General features: G+C 51.0%; 1 protein-coding gene and 1 long non-coding RNA gene across 7 annotated transcripts in view; one reads left to right on the top strand and one right to left on the bottom strand.

Moving 5' to 3' along the window:
- Positions 1-4,750: 4,750 nt before the first annotated feature.
- LOC101944982 (uncharacterized) lies at positions 4,751-6,503 on the top strand. Its single transcript, XR_006174364.2, has 3 exons — positions 4,751-4,891; positions 5,434-5,546; positions 6,365-6,503. It is a non-coding gene; the product is annotated as an uncharacterized LOC101944982 (long non-coding RNA).
- A 6,308-nt stretch (positions 6,504-12,811) lies between these two features.
- Positions 12,812-23,149, bottom strand: part of RBM6 (RNA binding motif protein 6) — a 150,052-nt gene continuing 139,714 nt past the window's right edge. For 3 of the 6 annotated variants that reach the window (XM_065551412.1, XM_065551413.1, XM_065551411.1), the window contains exons 16-22: positions 21,836-21,979; positions 20,160-20,249; positions 19,094-19,357; positions 17,970-18,068; positions 16,258-16,355; positions 14,644-14,773; positions 12,812-13,062 (exon numbers count right to left, since the gene is read on the bottom strand). In XM_065551412.1, coding sequence (XP_065407484.1) covers positions 12,937-13,062; positions 14,644-14,773; positions 16,258-16,355; positions 17,970-18,068; positions 19,094-19,357; positions 20,160-20,249; positions 21,836-21,979 — 951 coding nt within the window. In that variant the 3' untranslated portion in view covers positions 12,812-12,936. Of the gene's footprint in view, positions 13,063-14,643; positions 14,774-16,257; positions 16,356-17,969; positions 18,069-19,093; positions 19,455-19,495; positions 19,697-20,159; positions 20,250-21,835; positions 21,980-23,149 lie in introns of those variants that run through there. The other 3 variants (XR_010589143.1, XM_005289342.5, XM_065551414.1) reach the window with 3 other exon arrangements.

Consider the following 23,149-nt stretch of genomic DNA (forward strand, 5'->3'; position numbering starts at 1 on the left):
TTGGGGTGCAAGAGGAGTGTGGGGTGCGGCAGGGGGTCAGGGTGCAGGAGGCATGCGGGTTGAGGCAGGGGGTCGGGGTGCAGGGTGCGGCAGGGGGCTCAGGGCAGGGGGGCAGAATGCAGGAGGAGTGCGGGGTGAGGCAGGGGGTTCAGGGCGGGGTGCAGGGTACGGCGGGGTCAGGGCTCAGGAGGGGTGCAGCATGGGGCTCAGGGCAGTGGGTTGGGATGCAGGAGGGGTGCGGGGTGAGGCAGGGGGTCAGGGTGCAGGAGGGGTGCAGGGTACGGCAGGGGGTCGGGGTGCAGGAGGGGTGTGGCATGGGGCTCAGGGCAGTGGGTTTGGCTGCAGGAAGGGTTTGGGGGGCAGGATCTGGCCCGGCACGTACCAGGGGCAGGACAGGCTCCCTGCCTGCCTGTCTGCGCTGTCCCCGAAAGAGGCTGAAACATGGGGAAGGGGGGAGCGGAGGGGCTGTGTGTTTCTGTTGCTTGAGGCACTGCCTCCAACAGCTCCCATTGGCCGCGGATCCCCGTTCCCAGCCAATGGGAGCTGCTGGGGGTGCTGCCTGAAGTAACAGCCACACACAGCCCCTCCGCAGTCCCTTCCCCACATTCCAGCCTCTTCCTGGAGCTGGGCAGGCCAGGGCAGGCAGGGAGCCTGCCCTGCTCCTGATGCATGTCTGGATGCCGCTCTGGTAAAAACTGGGGGAGGACAGGGAGGCTGCGAGGGGCTTGCGGGCCGCAGAAAATCACCCCGCAGGCCGCATGCAGCCCACGGGCCGCGTGTTTAAGACACCTGTTCTAGGGCCAGTGCCCGACCTACTAGGAGGGGAATATGGACACGAAAAAGCAGCCAGATGTGGCTTGAGTGACCAGGCCTCAGAAGAGTTGGGGGGACAATACCACAACCCTTGACTTTTCCGCTGTCATGTATATCTTATTGTATCACCACCCCTCCCCTCTCCAAGGCTCTTTCACTTTCTCCATGGAAACAACACAGCTTAAAGTGATATCTTACCAAGCTCCACAGCTATGTAGCAACAGCAGCATAATGGCATTAAATCCAGCTATGGCCATTCCCTTCCATTTATAGACAAAAGAGACTGCACAGTATCGCCATGCTTATGTGTTCCAAACTCATGAGATTAAAAGAAAAGAAAAAAAGATTAAGCCAAAGTAAATATTTGGGCTGTTTTATTTGCTTGTCAGGTGTACTTGTCATGTTTCAAGCTCATCTCTGCAAGAATGGGGGCTAGAAACTTATTTTAAGAATAGGGGAGAATCTCAGTTTTTATAATCACTGGACTGCAGGAGCGGGAACTTTAAATAGTAAAATATAAGGCTTGCAAAAAATTTTAAGAGTTGGCTACACTGCTACAATATAGCTCAGTAGAGCAAACTAGTTCTGCCTGATATTCAAACCCCCTTTATTCAGGTGTAAGTGGTATACATTATGATCTTTGGGACAGCCACAGAATTGGCATAACCTAGGGTTACCATATTTTGAGTGTCCAAAAAGAGGACACTCCACGGGGCCCCAGCCCCACCCCCACCCATGCCCCCGCCCCAACTCCGCCCCCTCCCCTGCTTCCCGCGAACATTTGATTCGCGGGAAGCCTGAAGCAGGCAGCAGGTAAGCTGGGGGTGGGAGGAGGAGGTGCGGCCCAGTCTGGCCCCCGCAACCAAGCGGCTCCCTCCAGCGGCTGGACCCAGCGTCTCCAGCCTGGCTCAGTTCCTGGGGTGCCGGCCCCCGGCCCCGCACCGCTGGTCCTGCACCGCCAGCCCCCGGCCCGGCCCCGCACCCCAGGGCCAGCCCCCGGCCCGGCCCCGCACCCCAGGGCCAGCCCCCGGCCCAGCACCGCCGGCCCCCGGCCCAGCACGTCCCTATTTTCCCCGGACATGTTCGGCTTTTTGGGATTTCCCCCCGGACGGGGATTTGAGGCCCAAAAAGCCGGACATGTCCGGGAAAATCTGGACGTATGGTAACCCTAGCATAACCCTGTGCGGTTCTCCATTGAGATAGCAGCAGGAAAGCTGGAGTGGAAAAGTGGTTAATTTCACTGGCAGAGAAGGTGGGGTTGAGTGGTCTGCAAAGCATTCAGTTCCACTACAGTGCATGTTTCTCACAGGATATCTGGAGGCTGCCTGATCAGCAATCTGTATTGCTAAATCCACTGCATGAGGGACAACTCAGCAGTGTAATTTCAATACACTGGCCTAGAATCCAGCACAACTCGGGCAACGTTACTAAGCCAATGCAGGAAAGCTGCAGACAAAGCAGAGTGCCCATTTCCAAGCAACCTCTGCTCCAGGGGCCATGCCATCAATGCTGGAGCTAGAGGGGTTTGTCTTCTGAAGCAGCTGATCTTGGATATTCCCCCAGGGAGGAGGCTGTAATAGAAAGTATTGATTTTATGTAACACGCCCCGCTGAGGCCCTGCCTGTGCGACAGCCTCTGAGCAGGAGTCGAACTAGCAAACCCTGGACAGTGACAAGTACTGCAAGCCAGATGGCCTCAACCCCTCAGTTTTACTGACATCACCACTGGGTTTATGCCTCCACCCTGCCTAGCCATGTATATTGGTGCATTCTGGGACGATGTGGGCAGCTGTCCCCATAATGCCTCAGGAGGGGGACACAGCACCCAGGGGACATGAACGAAGAGCAACATCAGTGGCAGGTTGGGCAGTGCATTCCAGGACGGCCCACTGCCCAGATTGCTGGGAGGAAGGAGGTTTGGCCAAACAAGCTTGATTAAGGGTAGGGTGACCAGATGTCCCGTTTTTAAAGGGACAGTCCAGTTTTTTGGGAATTTTTCTTATATAGGCACCTATTACCCTCCACCCTGTCCCGTTTTTTCACAGTTGTTATCTGGTAACCCTAGTTAAGGGGGCCTGTCTATACTACAAAAGACAGTTACCATTTTCCGTAACTGGTGTTCTGAGTTGAATGGACATGAGCAACACATCTCAAAGATGTGTGCATTCGCCACATGCACTGGTACCGGAAGTTTTTCCCTCAACAGTATCCGTAGGGAACCGACTCCAGCGCTAGTGAGAGTGGCGCACATATGCTGTGGCATATAGGGCGCCGTCGGCTCCCCCCACCCTCAGTTCCTTCTTGCCAGAAACTCTGACAGTGGGGGAAGGAGGGTGGGTTGTGGAATGGACATGAGCAACACATCTCGAAGAACACCAGTTACAGAAAAAGGTAACTGTCTTTTCTTCTTCAAGTGATTGCTCATGTCCATTCAACTTAGGTGACTCCCAGCAGTACCCCGGAGGCGAGTAAGGAGTTCACGGACATGTAGATTGCAATACAGCTCTGCGGAACCCAGCATCATCCCTGTCCTGCTGTGTGATTGCATAGTGGGCCGTGAACATGTGCACCGAGGACCACATTGCGGCTCCACAGATGTCCTGGATCGGGAAGCGTGCCAGGAAGGCCACCAAAGATACCTGCGCTCTGGTTGAGTGGGCTCTGACTATCAGCGGTGTAGGGACTACCACTAACTCGTAGCAGGTCCAAATGCAGGAGGTGATCCAGTTAGAAATCCTTGCGTGGACACTGGGAGGCCCTTTATCCTATCAGCTGAGATGAAAAGCTGAGTCGATTTACAGAAAGGTTTTGTCCAATCTAGATAGAAAGCCAGAGCCCTTCTTACGTCCAAAGCGTGAAGGCGCTTCTCTTCACTGGTCTCATGGGACTTAAGGCAGAAGACCAGAAGGAAGATGTCCTGGCTCATGTGGAAAGTGGACACCATGTTGGGAAGAAAAGCTGGGTGGGGCCAGAGCTGGACCTTGTCCTTATAGAAGACCGTGTATGGTGCTTCTGAAGTCAGGGCTCGCAGCTTGGAGACTCGCCTCGTCAATGCCACCGCCACCAGGAAAGCTCCCTTCCATGATAGGTGAGATAGGGAGCATGAGGTCAAAGGCTCAAAGGGCGGACCCAGGAGCCTGGACAGAATCAAGTTGAGATCCCACTGAGAGGCTGGGGACCGGACTTGAGGAAAGAGTCTCTCGAGGCCTCTAAGGAATCTGACTGTCATGTCATGGGAGAACACAGTCTGCCCCTGGATTGGCGGATGAAAGGCTGAAATGACCACCAGATACACCCTGATAGAGGAGTGCACCAGGCCCTGGTTCCTTAAATGAATCAGGTAGTCCGAGATTGACTGCACTGAAGAATGCAAAGGAGAGATACCCCATTCGGCCTCCCAGTGGGAGAACCTTGTCCACTTTGCCAGGTAGGTCTGTCTAGTTGAGGGCTTTCTACTCTCGAGGAGGACTTTCTGGGCCCCGTCCGAACAGGCCCGTTCATCCGGGGTCAGCCATGCAACATCCACGCCATGAGGTGGAGGGACACAAGGTTGGGGTGCAAGAATAGGCCGTGCTCCTGTGACAGCAGGTCCGGTCAGTTCAGCAAGGGCCAGGGAGGGATTGCCGACAAGCTTGATAGCATCTTGAACCAGTGCTGGCAAGGCCACGCCTGGGCGATCATGATAACTGCACCTTGTCCCTCTTGATTTTTTGCTAGGACTTTGCTGATGAGCAGAATCGGAGGGAATGCGTACATCAGGCTTCCTGCCAATGGCAGGAGGAAGGCATCCAAGAGGGAGCCCTTACCCAGACCCCGTCTGGAGCAAAACCTGTGGCACCTCCTGTTCTGCCTAGTGGAAGATCTTGCTGGCTACCTCCAGGTGGAGAAGTTCCTACTTAGGTGATCTGCTAGTGTGTTCCTGGCCCCCTGGAAGGTGACACACTTCTAGATGGATTCCATGGTCGATGCAGACATCCGAGAGACAGAGTGCCTCTTGGCAAAGGGCTGAGGATCGCGCTCCGCCTTGCCTGTTGATGTAGAACATCGAGGCTGTGTTGTCTGTGAGAACTGCTTGACAGGTGAGGTAGGAAGACCGTACACGCTCTGTACACTGCCCTGAGCTCTTTGACATTTATGTGTCGCGTTGACTCCTCTGGGGATCACATGCCTTGGGCCTGGAGGGTGCTGAGGTGCACCCCCCATCCGAGGTCCGAGGCGTCCAAAACCAACTCGACTGAGTGAGGAATGCTGACGAAGGGAACTCCTTCCAGGACTTTCCTGGGGTGAGTCCACCATCGCAGGGAGGTAAGTACAGTTGCGGGGATGGTGATGACCTTCTCCAGGTGGTCCCTGGACTGGGAGTAGGCCATTGCTGCAGGAGTCGCATCCGGAGCCTGGCACGGTGTACCACATATGCACACGCCACCATGTGACCTAGTATGCATAGGCAAATCCTGGCCATGGTCAGGGGAAACGCGGAGACATCTGCGATGAGGTCTGTCAGTGCTCTGAATCTCTCCAGCCGCAGGAACGCCCTTGCGCAGGTCGAGTGTAGCACCACTCCGATGAACTCTATCCTCTGTACCGGAACTAACGTGGATTTTTTGTCATTCACCAACAGGCCGAGGCGGCGGCACTTGGCTAGCAGCACCGCAATGTCCCCTTGGACCTGGAGTTGTCCTTGACAAACCAGTCGTCGAGATACGGGTAGATCTGGATATCCCAACATCTGAGGTAAGCCGCCACCACTGACATGAACTTGGTGAATACCTATGGTGCTGTTGCTAGGCCAAATGGGAGGACCTCGAACTGATAGTGGTCGGGACCTACTGTCAACCCTCGAAGATGGCGATGTGGAAGTACACATCTTTCAGATCGAGGGTGGGGATGATGGAAGCCAGGGAGATCATGCAGAAGTTTGGTTTCACTAAGTAGCAGTTCAAGCCCCGCAGGTCTAGTATGGGCCGCAGACCGCACTCCTTGGCTTTGGTGATTAAAAAGTATCGGGAATAGAACCCCTTGTTTCTGTCCACAGGAACTACCTCCACCGCACCCAGCTGTAGTAAACCCTCTACCTCCTGTATGAGAAGATTCTCATGAGAGGTGTCCCTGAAGGAGGACGGGGAGGGTATGTGTGAAGGGTGGGTAGAAAGTAACTGAAGGGTGTAACCCTGCGCCACCGTACTGAGGACCCATTGGTCCGATGTTATAGACGTCCACACAGGGAGGAAGGAAGAAAGACGGTTGGCAAACAGAGGGGAGGAACGATCCAGGAACAGTCCAGTAGGTTGCCCTCGGGGGTACCCTCAAAACAGATGCTTATCTATCTGCTTATTGCGGATTGAGCCCACCTGGAATGTAGACGGGGGTTGGTGGCCAAGGTGCTTCTTGTAGCCCCTGAATCTTTCGTAGGCAGGCTTCTAGTGAGGGTGGCTCCCCGGGCTCTGAGGCTGCTTGTGGGCAGGGCTGGGGACATACAGGCCCAGTGTTTTTAGGGTCATATGGGAATCTTTCAGGCCATGCAGCTTAATGTCCGTCTGTTCTGCGAACAGGGCGTGCCAGTCAAAAGGGAGGTCTTGCATTGACTGCTGAGCCTCCAAGACCAGAGAGGAGCAGCCACGAAGCCCTGCGCAACAAGATGGCCGATGCTATGGTATGGGTGGCAGTGTTTTGCACTTATCACTAATGTGACCTTCGCCCAAGCACCGTAAACAACTATTATGTGGATCGCTAATAAGCATGGGCCTTTTACAGCGATCACAGGGTTTAAAACCATCCCAAGGCGAAGTCCCTTTAGGGACCTACTAAGGGCACGTCTACACTACGAAATTAGGTCGAATTTATAGAAGTTTATTTTTAGGAAGCGATTTTATACAGTCAATTGCGTGTGTCCCCACTAAGTGCATTAAATCGGCAGAGTGCGTCCACAGTACCAAGGCTAGCGTCGACTTTTGGAGTGTTGCACTGTGGATAGCTATCCCACAGTTCCCGTAGTCTCCGCCACCCATTGGAATTCTGGGTTGAGCTCCCAATGCCTGATGGGGCAAAAACATTGTCACGGGTGGTTTTGGGTACATGTCGTCAGTCGCCCCTCCCTCCATGAAACAACGGCAGAAAATCGTTTCACACCTTTTTTTCCGTGCGGATGCCATACTGCTTTCACCAGCTGGTGCAGTAGGACTGCTAACCATCGTCATCGAATGACTGCTTCCACTGCAACTAGCTCTTCTGCTCTGGCCGTGGACGGTGCAATAGGTTGGAAAAACTGGTCTTCCAACCACCGCTTCCTCTGCCACTCTGCTCTCCTGCTCTTGTCTTGATCAATAGCGAATTTCTCCATGTTGGCTGTCATGGGCTCCCGCTTCTGCTGCAACTCTGCTCTCCTGCTCATGCCATACCACGGCGAGCATGGAGCCCGTTCAGATCACCGTGGCAATTATGATCATTTTAAACACCTCGTGCATTATGCTGCAGTATGTTCAGAACTAGAACCTGCAAAAGCAGGCAAGGAGGCGACGGTAGCACAGTGACGAGAGTGATGAGGACATGGACACAGACTTCTCAAAGTACGGGCCCTGGCAATTTGGACATCCTGGTGACCATGGGGCAGGCTCATGCCATGGAACGCCGATTCTGGGCCCGGGAAACAAGGACAGATTGGTGGGGCCACATAGTGTTGCAGGTCTGGGATGATTCCCAGGGGCTTCGAAACTTTCGTATGCGTAAGGGCACTTTCATGGAACTTTGTGACTTGCTTTCCCCTGCCCTGAAGCACAAGAATACCAAGAGGAGAGCAGCCCTCACAGTTCACAAGTGAGTGGCGATAGCCCTCTGGAAGCTTGCAACGCCAGACAGCTACCAGTCAGTCGGGAATCAATTTGGAGTGGGCAAATCTACTGTGGGGGCTGCTGTGATCCAAGTAGCCAACGTGATCACTGAGCTGCTGCTATTAAGAGTAGTGACTCTGGGAAATGTGCAGGTCATAGTGGATGGCTTTGCTGAAATGGGGTTCCCTAACTGTGGTGGAGCGATAAATGGAACGCATATCCCCATCTTGGCACTGGACCACCTTGACAACCAGTACATAAACCGCAAGGGGTACTTTTCAATGGTGCTGCAAGCACTGGTTCATCACAAGAGACGTTTCACCGACATCAACATGGGATGGCCGGGAAAGGTACATGAAGCTCGCATCTTCAGGAACTCTTGTCTGAACAGCTGCAGGAAGGGACTTACTTCCCAGATGAGAAAATAAACATTGGGGACGTTGAAATGCCTATAGTTATTCTTGGGGACCCAGCCTACCCCTTAATGCCATGGCTCGGGAAGCTGTACACAGGCACCCTGGACAGTAGTCAGGAGCAGTTCAACTATAGGCTGAGCAAGTGCAGAATGGTGGTAGAATGTGCCTTTGGACGTTTAAAAGTGCGCTGGCGCAGTTTACTGACTTGGTTAGACCTCAGCGAAACCAATATTCCCACTGTTATTTCTGCTTGCTGTGTGCTCCACAATATCTGAGAGAGTAAGGGGGAGACATTTATGGCGGGGTGGGAGGTTGAGGCAAATCTCCTGGCTGCTGATTACGCGCAGCCAGACACCAGGGCAGTTAGAAGAGCACAGCAGGGTGCGCTGTGCATCAGAGAAGCTTTGAAAACCAGTTTCATGACTGGCCAGGCTACGGTGGGAGAGTTCTGTTTGTTTCTCCTTGATGATAACCTGCCCCCTTGGTTCACTCTACTTCCCTGTAAGCCAACCGACCTCCCCACTTTGATCACTGCAATAAAGTCATTGTTGTTTCAAAATCATGCACTCTTTATTAATTTGTCACACAAATAGGGGGATAATTGCCAAGGTAGCCCAGGAGGGGTGGGGGAGGAGGGGAGGACAAGGCCACACTGCACTTCAAAACTTATTGAATGCCAGCCTCCTGTTGCTTGGACAGTCCTCCAGGGTGGAATGGTTGGGTGCCTGGAGCCCCTCCCCCCTACCCCCCGCCACATTCTTGGGTGTCTGGGTGGGGAGGCTATGGAACTTGGGGAGGAGGGCGGGCGGTTACACAGGGGCTGCACCGACGGTCTATGCTTCTGCTGCCTTTCCTGCAGCTCAACCATATGCCGGAGCATATCAGTTTGATCCTCCAGTAGCCTCAGCATTGCATCCTGCCTCCTCTCATCACACTGCCGCCACCTCTCCTTTTTCTCCCGCCACCTTTTCTCTTGCTCATCCCTCCTGTCCTCGTGTTGATTTTCTGCTTTCCTGGACTCTGCCATTGTTTGCCTCCACGCATTCTGCTGAGCTCTTTCAGTGCGGGAGGACTGCATGAGCTCAGAGAACATTTCATCGCGAGTGCGTTTTTTTCGGCTTCTTATCTGCGCTAGCCTCTGGGACGGAGATGATAGGGTGAGCGTTGAAACATTTGCAGCTGCGGGAGGAAGAAAAGGAAGAGTATTCTTTAAAAAGACACATTTTAGAGAACATTGGGTAGACTCTTTCATGGTGAACCAAGCTGTTAACATTACATAGCACATGTGCTTTTGATACAAGGTTGCATTTTGCCTCTTATATTGAGGGCCTGCCGGTTTTTGGAGGGGCTGCGGTTTTCGGGTTAACGTGCAGCACAAACCCAACTAAACCCCCCCACACACACCCAATTCTCTGTGATGATTGCTTCACCCCTCCCCCCACCACGTGGCTAACAGTGGGGATTATTTCTGTTCAGCCACAGGCAAACAGCCCAGCAGGAACGCCACATCTGATTGTCCCCTTAATAAAATTCCCCTATTTCAACCAGGTGACCATGAATGATATCACTCTCCTGAGGATAACACAGAGATAAAGAACGGATGTTGCTTGAATGCATTCCAGTAGCTGTACTGGCCGCGAATGCATCCCAAGTCTTCAGGGCAAATTAATCATTAAATATGCTTGCTTTTAAATCATGTATTATACTTACAAAGGTACACTCACCAGAGGTGTCTCTCTGCCTTCAAGGTCCGGGAGCCCGCCTTGAGAGGGTTGGGAGGCTATTGGCTCCAGGGTGATAAACAATTCCTGGCTGTCGGGGAGAACAGTTTCTCCGCTTGCCTGCTGTGCGCTACCCTCCTCCTTCTCATCATCTTCCTCGTCCCCCAAATCCTCATCCCTATTGCGTGAGACTCCCCCCTTGCAGGAGTCCATGAACAGGGGTGGGGTAGTGGTGGGGGCACCCCCTAGAATTGCAGGTAACTCATCATAGAAGCGGCATGTCTGGGGGGGTCTGACCCGGAGCAGCCGTTTGCCTCTTTGGTTTTTTGGTAGGCTTGCCTGAGCACCTTAAGTTTCACGTGGCACTGCTGTGGGTCCCTGTTATAGCCTCTGTCCTTCATACTCTTGGAGATTTTTTCAAATATTTTGGCATTTCATCTTTTGGAACGGAGTTCTGATAGCATGGATTTGTCTCCCCAAACAGCGATCAGATCCAGTACCTCCCGTTTGGTCCACGCTGGAGCTCTTTTGGGATTCTGGGACTCCATGGTCCTCTGCCAATGAGCTCTGCATGGTCACCTGTGCTGATCAGCTTGCCACGCTGGCCAAACAGGAAATGAAATTCAAAAATTAACGGGGCTTTTCCTGTCTACCTGGCCAGTGCATCTGAGTTGAGAGTGCTGTCCAGAGTGGTCACAATGGAGCACTCTGGGATAGCTCCCGGAGGTCAATACTATCGAATTGTGTCCACACTACCCCAAATTCGACCCGGCGATGTCGATTTCAGCACTAATCCCCTCATCGGGGAGGAGTACAGAAATAGATTTTAAGAGCCCTTTATGTTGACAAAAATGACTTCGTCATGTGGATGGGTGCAGGATTAAATCGATCTAACGCTGCTAAATTTGACCTAAACTCGTAGTGTAGACTAGGGCTTGGTCTCTAACTTAACAAATAGCTTGAACTAAACTAAAGGGAAACTATATGAGACATTGCAACCCATAATGCTTTATAGAAATATGCTTATGAGTGTAAATATGACATAACTGGAATATGTTTTATGCTAGATATGACATGTAACATATGATATCTCTGCAAAAGTTATGATCTACTGAATATATTCATCCTATTTGTATGCATGTATCACTTTTGTATTCAAAGTTATGAATATTGGCTGTGTACTTGTTTGATTTTAAGTAGCCTCAGTGAAGCATTTGGTCAGCTTCGTGAGAAAAAACTATTCTCAGTAAGTGCCCAATCAAGAAACACTTAAGCTGACAATGAACTTTGAAGGACACCAGTCCACATCTGAGCTTTCCTCGGAACGTGGCATCGGCCTGTAAAGTGCTGAGTCATGCATGGACATGTGACTTGCCTATGTGACTCCAAAACTCCATCTTGGAGCTGGATTCTGCATTGGAGAGGAGAGGGGTTTCTACCCACAAGAGGGAGACTATATATGCCCCTGGGAAAACCCCTCCATTTGGTCTTCAGCTGGCTCAAGAGATAGCCTCTCCACCCCTAAGGATACCCGAAAGAAACTGGAACAAAGGATAGTAACTGCAGGGGTGCGAGTGACTGCTGGACCCAGAGGTTAGTCTGTAAAAGAGGCTTATTGGAACATCTCTGAGGGTGAGATTTACCTGTATTTAGTTTTTTTTACTGTATTAGGCTTAGACTTACATGTTTTATTTTATTTTGCTTGGCAATTCACTTTGTTCTGTCTGTTATTACTTGGAACCACTTAAATCCTACTTTTTGTATTTAATAAAATCATTTTTTTACTTATTAATTAACCCAGAGTAAGTATTAATACCTGGGGGGTGGGGAGGGCGCAAATTGCTGTGCATAACTCTCTATCAGTGTTATAGAGGCCGAACAATTTAGAGTTTACCCTGTATAAGCTTTATACAGGGTAAAATGGATTTATTTGGGATTTGGAACCCATTGGGTGCTGGATATCTGAGTGCTGGAGACTGGAGCACTTCTTAAGCTGTTTTCAGGTAAGCCTGCAGCTTGTGGGGGATGTGGTTTAGACTTGTATCTGTGTTTGCAGCAGGCAAGCGTGTCTGGCTCGAACAAGGCAAGGTACTGAGGTCCCAAGCTGACAGGGAAAACAGGCTCAGAGGTAGTCCCAGCACATCAGGTGGCAGTCCCAAAGGGGTTTCTGTGATTCAACCCGTCACACTATATACAGTAATATTTGCAAGAGGCAAAAGAGTTTGTGTGTGGTCACAAACAATGTCAGAGCCCTCCAACACCTGGGGCTGGTTACACACTCCCAGAGTTGTGATGTGGGCAGGGCTGGCAGTGGAAGGCTGAGCAGCCCTTCCCAGCCTGACACCAAGGACAGGAACGGGCAGCTCACAGCTGTTGGACATGCCCAAGACCAGGAACTTATAAGACTCAGGGGTGTTGGACATGTAGGCTGTCAGTAATTCGGGGCAGGGACTGTCGTTTGGTCTGTGTTTGTACAGTGCCCTGGCACAGTGGGGTCCTGGCCCAGAGCTGGCTCCTAGGTGGTATGATACAAATAAGTAACAATAATATATGGCTAACAAGTTAGAACAGTTACTGCTAACCAATGATTCCTGGAAGGGAGATAACCTCATGCTTCAGGGCTTGAGCTAATCTCCAACAGGGGTTCAGATGAGACTCATACCAGCTGTGGCGTTTCTCACACCTTCCTCAAGCGTCTGGTGCTGGCCCACATAGGCAGGACGCTGGGCTCAATGGATCTTGGCTCTGCTCCACTCTGGCAAGTCCTGTGTTTCTAAGAGGAAAGGAAACTTGCTGCAGGAGAGTGACTCTGCGTCTGCAGAGCTGGCGAAAAATCACGTGTGCAACATTCTGGAAGCGTCACTGAGACCGAGGAAGCCCATCTCTGCCACTCTAGTCCTGCCCCAGTCACTCAAAGGGCAGCATGAGCCCCAGGAGAGATGAGGAGTCATCGGCTGGAGAAGTCTTGGGAAGGTTCTAAAGTGAGGTTTGTTTTTAAAGCAGAGATTTTGGGGGAGGAGATAAGGAAACAGCACTGACAAATTTTCCATTTTATTTAAAAAAAATTCTAGCAGCAAAACCAATAACAATTTGAAAATGAAGAGAGACACTGTGACACAGAAAGAGAGAGAGAGTTGGGTTTTGTGGGATTCCACTTCATTCATTCAAGTTCCTTATAGCGGGCAAACATAACTCTCCTGACAGCGTCCCGGTACGTTTCATTGGACTGCCTTTTGCTGGGCTTCCCTTGGGTTACTAAGCCAGCTCCCTTCTTCTGACCTTCTGCCTGAAAACAATACAGACAGCTTGTTTTAGCAATTCTTTGTGTTCTCTTCATCAGCACAGACTGCCAGGGAGATTGCTTTGGCTTTATTTGACAGCTGTGCTAATGACCTGGAAAAGGGGTTACATGGTGCACTAACATGCCGAGAGGATATTGGGAGGAGTTGCTGATGCTGCCGTGGACAAAGAAAGCAAGACAGCAAACAATCTAGGAAAACAGACTCCAAAGCATGGTCAGTCAATGGGGAGGGAGCAATCCAGGAAACAGCGATGCTCAGAGCACCAGGATGGGTGGGAGAGGACAAGAGCCAGTGGCAGCATATTATACAGCCAGTAATGGAGGCAATCAAAACCAATTTGGTTTGAGGAGGACATTGAGCAAAGGAAAAGAGGCTGAATCTCAGATCCCACAAGGAACAATCTCTCTCATTAACCTGTCTGATCACAACTCTCAGTTCCTCTCCCGTCACATGGGATTCCCATAGGCTCTCCTCGCTTGCTCTGAATTCTGACCTTGTGAACGATCAGTGTCATAGAGCCAGTGATTGTATTATGCAATACTGCCTGCCTAGAGTGTCCCAACTAGAGCAACACACAGCGTGGGAGTTGTGTTTACTTTTAAATGCTAGTTATTTGGATGCCGAGGGTTTGATCAATTCAACCAAGGGATCCAAGTCTCCAGAGGCTGAATGAAGCACAAGGCCCTGTATTAACATGAAATGGGAGGAGAGGACCTTACATCTTTGTGGCTTCTCCTTGAGAGCTTGACAGGATTGTCATGAGCTGAGGAATCTTGTTTGCAGGTCAGCCTCCCAGGGCTAATCTGAGCTGGCTTTTCTACAGTGCCCATCCCATCAGCTGCAGGGGTCTCCTGGTCAGGGCAGAGTGAGCACCTGAGGACATTTTCTGACCATGTTTGAACCAGAGAGGGAATGGTGTGTTTGCTGCCTGGGATAATGAGTGTTCAAGCACACACGTTACATTCCGAGCCTCAGGTGATCTGCTTTGAATTATACACTGGATCGGAACATGCAAAATTCACACTGCGTGCTATGTTGTGGAGTTACATACATCCTCCATTCAGAGTACAGAAACAATACCATGTGACATATGTAACCAACACTACACATATTTCACATATAGCAGCCAGCTAGCACATGCTAGTCTCATAAGGCAAAACATTTAAGTGAAATCTCCACATTATTTCAAACAAATGCAATTTGAGACTGCTTGAACTGCAAGGGGTAAAATTAAATGACTACATTGTTCATTATGACAAACTCCCTCCACTGTACTTGTCAAGCAGCACTGGCACATGTGATTGGGCTCAAGGCAGGTGAACCGGTGTGAAATTTCAGGGCCTGTGCTATACAGGAGGTCAGACCAAAGGATGTAATGGTTTCATTGGCTTTGAACGGTACCAATCTGTGAATAGGGGCTATTTCCCTCTTCCAGAAGCTGTGCACGGTTCTGATCTCACCAGGCGGATCCCCTACCCCCCACATTTCTTTCAGATGGGCATGGGAAATGCTACCAAATTCAGGATTGTACTATCTGATTTTGAAGGGAAAGGAAAGCGTTTCACCTCTACTGGCGACATCATGTCCTGCTGCTGGCGTCCCAGTCCTGAGCCTTCCTTCCAGCCCATAGCCTGCAACATGCGGCTTCCTTTGTTATTACTATCGATTCTTGCTTTACTCGCAGGATTATGGTCACTGCAAAAAGAAAACAACTATAGGTATCCATACACATCGCTTTATTCTATTTTCCAACGTGGTACCAGGGATTTTCAACACAAAATTGATTGCACCTTGGATAACATCAAGGGCTTTTTGCAAAGATGCACCCATATTGCATGCATGAAACATGCTGTTTAAGGCTTGTTTTGGGTTCACTATGGAGCATTATGCATGCATAATTCAGGCACATTTTGGAAAACGTAGCTCCTGAAGTTCAGTTTCAAGGTGACTTGCAGGGGAGTGGGAGGGGAAATGGGTGCGTATCCTTAACAATATATTCTTTAAGATACTCAAAGGCGGCCTGAAAAGTTTTATGTACACATGCGTGTATGTACAGGGTTTGGGTTTTATATATAAACTTTGGAAATACCAGGAATGGGAAGTCCCTCCTGTCTTGCTGGAGCTTTCCTTTTGAACACTGAGCTAGGAGGAATTGGGATCACACTCTCAGATTTGAGCTGAAGGGGTAAAGGTGTCCAATTTTTAACAAGGGGGGCTTTTCTTTCAACTGTTCTCACGGATCGTTAGCAAAAAACAAACAGCTTTCAACACTCTGAACAACAAACACTTCCCCTTTCAGTCAGGTTCCATTTTTTAGGTATCTATGCTACCACACACACAGTAAGTTCTCCAGTCATCTAATCTCTTCCAGGAAAAATGGAGAAAACAAAGACCTGACTTTCTGATCCACAAAACGCACAGGGAAAAGCCTCCTTCCAAACCTTCATATATCAGAAAGAAACAAGGAGCACAAACCCATTTCTTCTCTTTGCAGGTCACTTTTAAGCCAGCCTAGAACACCTAAGGCTTTTATTCTGCCTAGGATGCCTTGGCACCTGCAGACAAACCATGGCGCTGTGCCCCAGGCACAGGCAGTGCTCTCTTTGTTCAGCTACTCTGACAGAGAAGGAAAAATGCCAAGTGTGTCTGTCTTAGCTGGAGCAGATGAAAACATGGCCCTGCTCCTCCTCCTCCTGCAGCCTGTTCTGCTCCCTTCTCTCTCTGTGGTTCCAAACTACAGACAGGAGAACAAGGAGAGAACCAGTTGGAATGACACCCCCGAGGAGCCTGGGCAGGGACACTCACCTGCCCCAGATACCTGGCTCTCAACTTCCTAGGAACAGGGTAGCCAGGCTCCTCCCTTTGCCAGCAAGGATCTGGTCCCAGCTTTAAATCCCCCCCCCCCGCCTCCTCTGCCAGCACATGTTGCTCATTTCAAAGGGCCCTACTGTACATTTGGCAACGAGGCCACTGAAAGGTCAGAGAATTCATGAAAGGCTAAAACTCCATGTTGCTTTACACAGAGAATGCAGCCAGCTGTCCAACCCTTCACCCCCTCCTCCATCTGCCCTGCTGGTCTTATCTCCTCCAGCTACACACAATGTGCCAGTCTGGCGCACCCAGCCGCTGACAGCACCAGCAGTTCTGAGGAGTCCTGGATGCCCTGAAGCAGCTGTTACCTCTCAGAATCCCAGGCCTCCTTCAGTCGTTTTCTCTCTGGTGAGTCCAGGCGCTGAAATCTCTCTCTCCGGTCATTTCCCTTGTCTTTAATCTTCCCCTTTACAGTGGGCAGAAGAGAGTTAGCATTAGTAGAGAAGCTATGACTGAGTCACTGCCCTGCCTGCAGCTCCATGGGGAGCAGCAGTCTAGATAATTGACGTGCTCTCCATCACTGTAAGACCCAATTGCCTCCAAGTATTTGTAAAGACACAAAAGAGTCATCTCCTCTGCCTCCTTCCCCTTCCAGCCTGCGGGGAGGAGCCTGGTTAGTGAGCAGGGCGGTATGTTTGGGGAGCGAGGGAGACTGCAGAACACAACTTTTCCTCAATAAGTCATTGCCCTTCGTTCTGAGGGCAGTCAGGCCCCAGAACCGCTTTTGTGGCAGTGAGTTCCACAGTCTTGGTCCGGTCCTGTGGAAATTCAGTTTCCCACACTCACAAACATCCCTCTGTCAGGGAGGGAGAAAGGCTCTCAGGTAGCTGGGACCAACCCCAGGGAAGATTTTGTATATTAGACGAGAGAACAGGCACAAAGAGGGAACTGGGAGACACTCACCAGTGGGTTAGAGCAGCACACTGAATGTGGCCCAACAAAGCAAATAGATGGGACTGTCCCTCTGGGATTCCAGGGAGCAGCTGGAACTGTCTGATACTCTATGTCAGCAGCTGAAGAGCCGCTTTCTTGGCCTGACTGACTGACTGCTGGATACATAGGAGGCTTTTATAGCCCTGTGTTTGGCACCATTCCACGGGGCCTCCATCACAGTGTCACAACATTGCTCCCAACAAGTCCAGCATCCAGCCCACTTGGGATCAGACCAGTGCTTATGCTGTAGCTGACACTGAGTGGGGAAGGAGGAATATGGACATCAGCCACCCCTCCAGCATTGCAGACACCAAACTCCTGCTGCTCCCCACGCTCTGCAGGGTGGGTGCCGGCCCCTGCTTCACAGACTGGAATGCTCCAGCTCGCATGAGCACAGGGGCAGCCCACAGGGAGCCCTGCAAGGCACAGAGTGCTGGTGAAACAAGAACCACTTACATCCAGGTGGGCTGATGAAAAATCAAAGCAATTGAAATCACTGATTTCAAGCCTTGATGTAACCCGTTGATTTTAATCATGCTTTGCATCTGTACTTCACTTATTGCCCTAAAGAGAGGCTGATTCTCATTGGTCGGAAACCACTAAAACATGTTGATTTGCAAGTAAACAGCTTTTCCACTAAATGTGGTGCTACTTTTCGCTAACCAGGAAGATACTCAATATTTACATGCCTTTATTTGAGCCACTTGACAGCTGCGCTAATTTTGCATACAAGTCAGGGTACCTTGAACATCCCACACAAGCATAACACCAGCTCCAGTTGGAACCTCCTCCTTTTGCAAGGACAGCACCACACCAAGATCATACCTAGTGCCATTTGAGAGGAAGAGCAGATTCAGGCTGTTATCTGGCTGACATACTCATCTCTAAGGTCATACCTTTGCACCAAGGGCCACAGCATAAGACTCCCTAGACTGCACGTGGTTCGTAGGCTGAACTCTACAACGTGTGCATGGTGGGGGGAAGCGAACACTAGGGGTTGGCTGTGGGCTAGCGCAGGATCCTGCTTCGGTAGGGTGACAGATGTACCATGCTGAGTTAAAGCCTCCCCACCCCCACTTGCACACACCTCTCGCTCTCTCCTCTCCAGATATGCCAGCTCTTGCTTGGATCGTTTAATCTTCCTGTGGATCTCTAGGTTTTGCTGGAAGGAGGAAAGCAGAAGTCTCTGTCAGTGGAGAAAGCAAACAGCTGGAATCATGGATTGAGTCTAGATGATTTGATCTTTGATTTTGAGCCCAAAAAAACTTAACATTTGACCTCCTGCCTGACCTGCGTGCGTTAGGCCATAACCTCCGATGCCGCCCAGCATTGCTGCTTTCGCAACTCATTTAATACCCATGGACTGGCGCCTGCCCTTGGACAGTCAGAAGTCCTTCCTTTCTCTTCCCAGCCAAGCTGTAGAGCACGGAATCACCGTCACTGCTTCGTAGCCTTTTGTGTTCCGGAGAGTGTGTGAATTTGGTACTCACTGAAGTGAGCTGGCTGAACCTGTGCAGAACACAGGCAGGTACTGTCCTCACTTCTGTCTCTGCAACTCTGCCTGCATCCCTCTCCGTGCTCCCCCCCTCACCCCCCCCCCCCCCGAAATGTCTCGCTGTGTGTAGAAAATAGTGTCTATAGATTCAGGTAGTAAGTGCTAGTTTGTACGCAGCACTCTCAGAAGTACCCAGCCAGGAATCCATATCACCCAACAGCTGACTCCCTTCATCCACCCCATCAGAGAACTAGCAGGTAGCACATCCCAGGACAGGCATGCTCAGCCTTATCCCTTTAGCGCCCTTCCTTGCTGAGGCAGGTTAACCAATAACCACCCTACAGCACAGATGACTTCCTATAGCTCATCTCCACACTACGTCCCAGGTGTAAAGGCACACGGCTCTCCCCAGAAACCCGTGCGGGAGAATGCTCCTTTTAACTTCCCCCTTCCCAGTACAGAACATGGCTTGGGGAGGTTGTTTATGCCTGCTGGGTTCTGCAGCCCGTAATACCACACTTTAGCTAGTTACAGAGCATCCATACACGTTGTCCACACACAAAGGCTCTGAACAGAGAGGCTTCGCAGGCTACTGAGCCAGGATCCAATCAGTTCCACCCACACAACTCCTTCCCCTTCCCTCATAAATCACAGGCTAAGTCAACTGCAGCCCCGAAGAGTGGGACCAGCTGGGGCCCCCATAGGCCTTCCATTACCTTGTGCAAGTTGGAGAGTTGCTGATGCTTGATCAGCACTTCCTTATTGGGAAACTGCCTCCTGCACAGTAAACAGGCCAGCTTATTCCAGTCAGTTAGCTTGTCCTCGTCACTGTCAGCCTTCCTGGGCTGCTCCTCCCGCTGCGCAGGTGGATGGGGAGGCTGTGGCCGCTGCAACTGCACTTCCTCTTCCTCCTCCTCCTCGTTGTCGCTGTCTCCTCCGTACTCGCCTAGGAGCCCTATCAGAGGGTTCACCACCTTGGGCTGCAGACAGAGCAGCAGAGGATAATGCCACTTTGCAACCCCAAGTCTGTTCCGCCCTGCCAGGTCCTCATGTAATATCCCCCGCCTCTGTCTCTGCCTGGTGGAGAAGTGGGTGGCATTTCAGCAGCATGGGCACCACATGGAAAGAAGCTAGCAGCTAAGTAGTCAAATGTCCCCTGTATTCCCAAGATGGGGTGCCTGGCCATTAGCCACCCAGCCATGTATTTAAGCACGGGGATTGCCTCTCCAAGTCAGGAGGGACTGGGCATGGGGTGTGCAGCAGGATGTCTCTTTCCTGTATGCCAGTTGCAGTGTCACTCTCCCTGGATTTCCCAAGACCTTAAAAAGGGTGAGATTACTGCGTGTTACCTACAGACCTCTCTGGTCCACGAATCTTGTGCAAAACAAGTTCGGAGTTAAAAAAACAAAACAAAAAAACCCTCTGCAGTTCTCTGAACGTTCCCTTCTCTGGCTGATGAGCACCAGAAGCAAGAGTACCCCAAAGCCAGGGTGTAAATCAAGGGGGAGATAAGGAGATGCCAGGTGCAGAGACAGCGGCCTCCAACCCCACTCCATCAGAAGTCTGCATAAAGTTAAACAAACAGCATTGGGAGCAGGGGCTAAGGCTTTGGGGTCTAGGTGCAAATGGAGGGACCCCCAGCTGCATTCCTCTGCACTCCATACCCTGCAGCAATGGGGTTTGTGCTAGGAAAGCCAACAGAGGATCAGGTCAAGGTTCTGTCTAGTTTAATTTTTCTCCACTAACAAGCCAAACAGCAACACATGCTACAGAGCGTCTTACCGGGGCTGAGCTCTCTTCCTTCTTCACCGTGGGAGGCAATGGTTTTTTAAAGACGTCTTCCACAAGGGGCTTCTCTTCTAAAAATTCATTCTGAAACATCCAAGATCGGGAGTTAAACCTGCAGTGTCCTGGACAGCAAAGTGAGAGTGCCCAAAGAGCGGCTGGGAACTCACTTAGCGAGCATCCCTGACAGACAGTCAGAGGAAGGACAGAAGGGTTTAATGTTGCAAACACACCTTCTCTGGGCTCAGCAGAGGCTGTGTGTGTCCTAGAGGTAATGTCCTTGCAGTCTGGTGCAGCAGCAGCAGTTCTCCATGAACCCCCTCCCTCCCCACCAGTTTGTTGAGCACTTTCTGCTGGACCAGTCCATTGCAATACTGACAGCAGCTGCCAGGGAGGCTGCGTGTCCCTGCTACAGGCAGGCTGGGATCTGGGGGCATGACAAGAGTAGGATTACCCATTCAGACACCTCTAGTCCCAGAGGACTATGCACCCTCCTGTACTGAACTCGAAGTGAGGGAAGATGCTGAGTCGCCCACCGTGCTCGTCAGCAACAGAGCTGCGTAATCTGCCTTCAGAGTGTTCCCTGTTCAGGGAGCAGCTCTCCCCCACAGGTGCACTACAGCACGGTAAGGACAGGAGAGGAGGCGAGCGGTTTCTGGCTGCACTCATGTCAAAACCCCCATGCCCATCAATCCCCCTCTTGCTGGCATTTTGTTACAGCAGCTCCCAGAGACCGCAGTCAGGATCAAACCCCGTGTGCTCAGTGCTGTGCCAAACAGGCCTGCCTACATACGTTTCCCTGAGGTGGATCACAGCTGTCAGCTGGTTCCATACCACAGCTCCCCTCTGGGCACAGAGGTTATTAACTGTTGGTGTTGCAATAGCACTTGGGGGCCCCAGTCCAGACTCAGGGCCCCACTGTGCTAGGTGCTATACAGAACAGTAAAAAAGGATGTCTGCCCCAAACAGCTTACGATCTAAGCTCTGCCTGAAGCAGCTGAAGCGTTGGTCCCCTCCTCCCTCCAGCCCAGGACTGCTGCCTGGCTCTCCTGTCCATGTATGGTTTGGGGGTATGGGTTGATTGCTCAGGGCATGCGATTGGGCGGGAGGTGAAGATGCATTTGCTGGCATGTTGTCTTTATGTACCATGGGGCTTTTGGTGGCAGTTCTGTTACGATGCCCAGATGCCTTCAGCATTAGGGGCCTACGAGTTACAAAAGATTCCTAGACTCCAGAGCCTGCAGGGACCATTGTGCTCATCTAGTCTGACCTCCTGGAGAACACAGGCCAGAGAACACCCCACAATCCTTCCTGGAGCAGAGCTTTTAGAGAAACAGCCAGTCTTAGTTAAAAATGGTCAGGGATGGAGAATCCACGACAGCTCTGGGTAAACTGGCCCAATGGTGAATGACTCTCCTGTTAAACACATACGCCTTATTTCCAGTCTGAATTTGTCTAGCTTCAACTTCCCACCCTATGGCTGCCATCTAGCCATAAAGAACGGGAAGGTGGTCGTGACTCCCAGGTGGAGAACCCACACTCCGCAGTGACTCTTCTGCTCTTTCACTGTCCCTGCTCTCCCTCCTAGACCTTCAGCTCCTCTCAGCTCCTTCTTCGCAGCTCAGCTGCCGGGCCTTAGACACTGGACCATTCTGATCACAGAGACGATTTACCTTCGCTGAAGTACTTCTGCCTCTCTCCTTTCTGTCCCTGCCGGATAGCTCCTTCCTTTCACTTGTCTTTTCATGGCTCCCATGCCTCTTTCCCCGGCCGTTCGTAGGGGCCGATGCTGCTTCTCGGCCCACTGTGACTTGTTTCTGAAATGGAGTGTGTGCAAGAGAGTTAGCGAAGAGCAAACGCTTGGGTCCCAGTATTAGACTGATGATATGGAGAGAGCAAAGGAAAGAGATTGCAAGGGCAAAGGGACTGAAGGAGACAGTGGAAGAATGAGACAGTGGGAGTGGCACAGTGGACTTGGCTGGGGGAGGGGGGGGAGGAGTCTATGGCACAGTAACCCTGGGCACAGCCACAGGACACTTATGGCTACCGTCCGTGGGGAAACAGCCCCCCATGGGGTTGGGAAGACCTGCTCTGGATAGCGCTTTCCCAGCAGGGCTGTAGCTAGCACTCTAGGCTCTGGACACAACAATGGCTCAGCCATACAGCCAGAAGATGGAGTGAGCGAGAAGACCAGAGATAAAGCTTGGTTTTCACCATCACATAATGGTGGCAGTCATGTGCTTTCAGTCTCCGGTGAGGTCCAGGAAAGGCACTCTGCCTGTGGCATGTCTGCTGAACAAAGCAGGGACACAGACCTCTGAGGTGGGACTCTAGGGGACAGGGAAGAGCGTAGGGTGGAGCAAAGCACCCTTTAGGGCAGTGATACTCCAACTGAGGCTCAGGAGCCTGCAAGCAGCTCTTTAACATGTCTCCTGCAACTCTTTGCAGCACATGATATTAAAACACTGTGATTTCATTATTAACCAATCTAAGTTATTAACCAATCCGAATGCTTTTACTATGTTATTAGCCAATTACAGTTAATAAAATAATACTTGGTCAGTCATTTTGCTGCAAGAATTAGATAGATTGGATTAAAAACTAAATATTTCCCCCATCATACTGTTTAAGTATGACTATATAATACTATAGTAAATGAAACAATGAGTTCACACGACTGTGGCCCTTTTGGGTAATGACAATTACTAATTTGGCTCCTGAACACCTGAGGTCTGAGTATCACTGCTTTAGTGAGTTAACTGAACCAACGTGAATCCAATCAGTTCCAAATCTCTCCTCCCACTAAGTCAGTCCTGTAGACTCTACTGGGAAGGCAGAGCTTCTTGAACTTTCGGGGCACTAAGCAGGGGACAGGACCTGGAAATAAAGCCCAATCTGTATTCCCATATCCCAGACCTCCTTCAACTGCACCATCCGACTCCAAAGGGGAAAGTGGCACCAACGCTGTGAAATGTGCTCCTTAGAGG

This window comes from Chrysemys picta, chromosome 7, assembly GCF_011386835.1.
Source record: "Chrysemys picta bellii isolate R12L10 chromosome 7, ASM1138683v2, whole genome shotgun sequence".
Lineage (NCBI taxonomy): Eukaryota > Metazoa > Chordata > Testudines > Emydidae > Chrysemys > Chrysemys picta.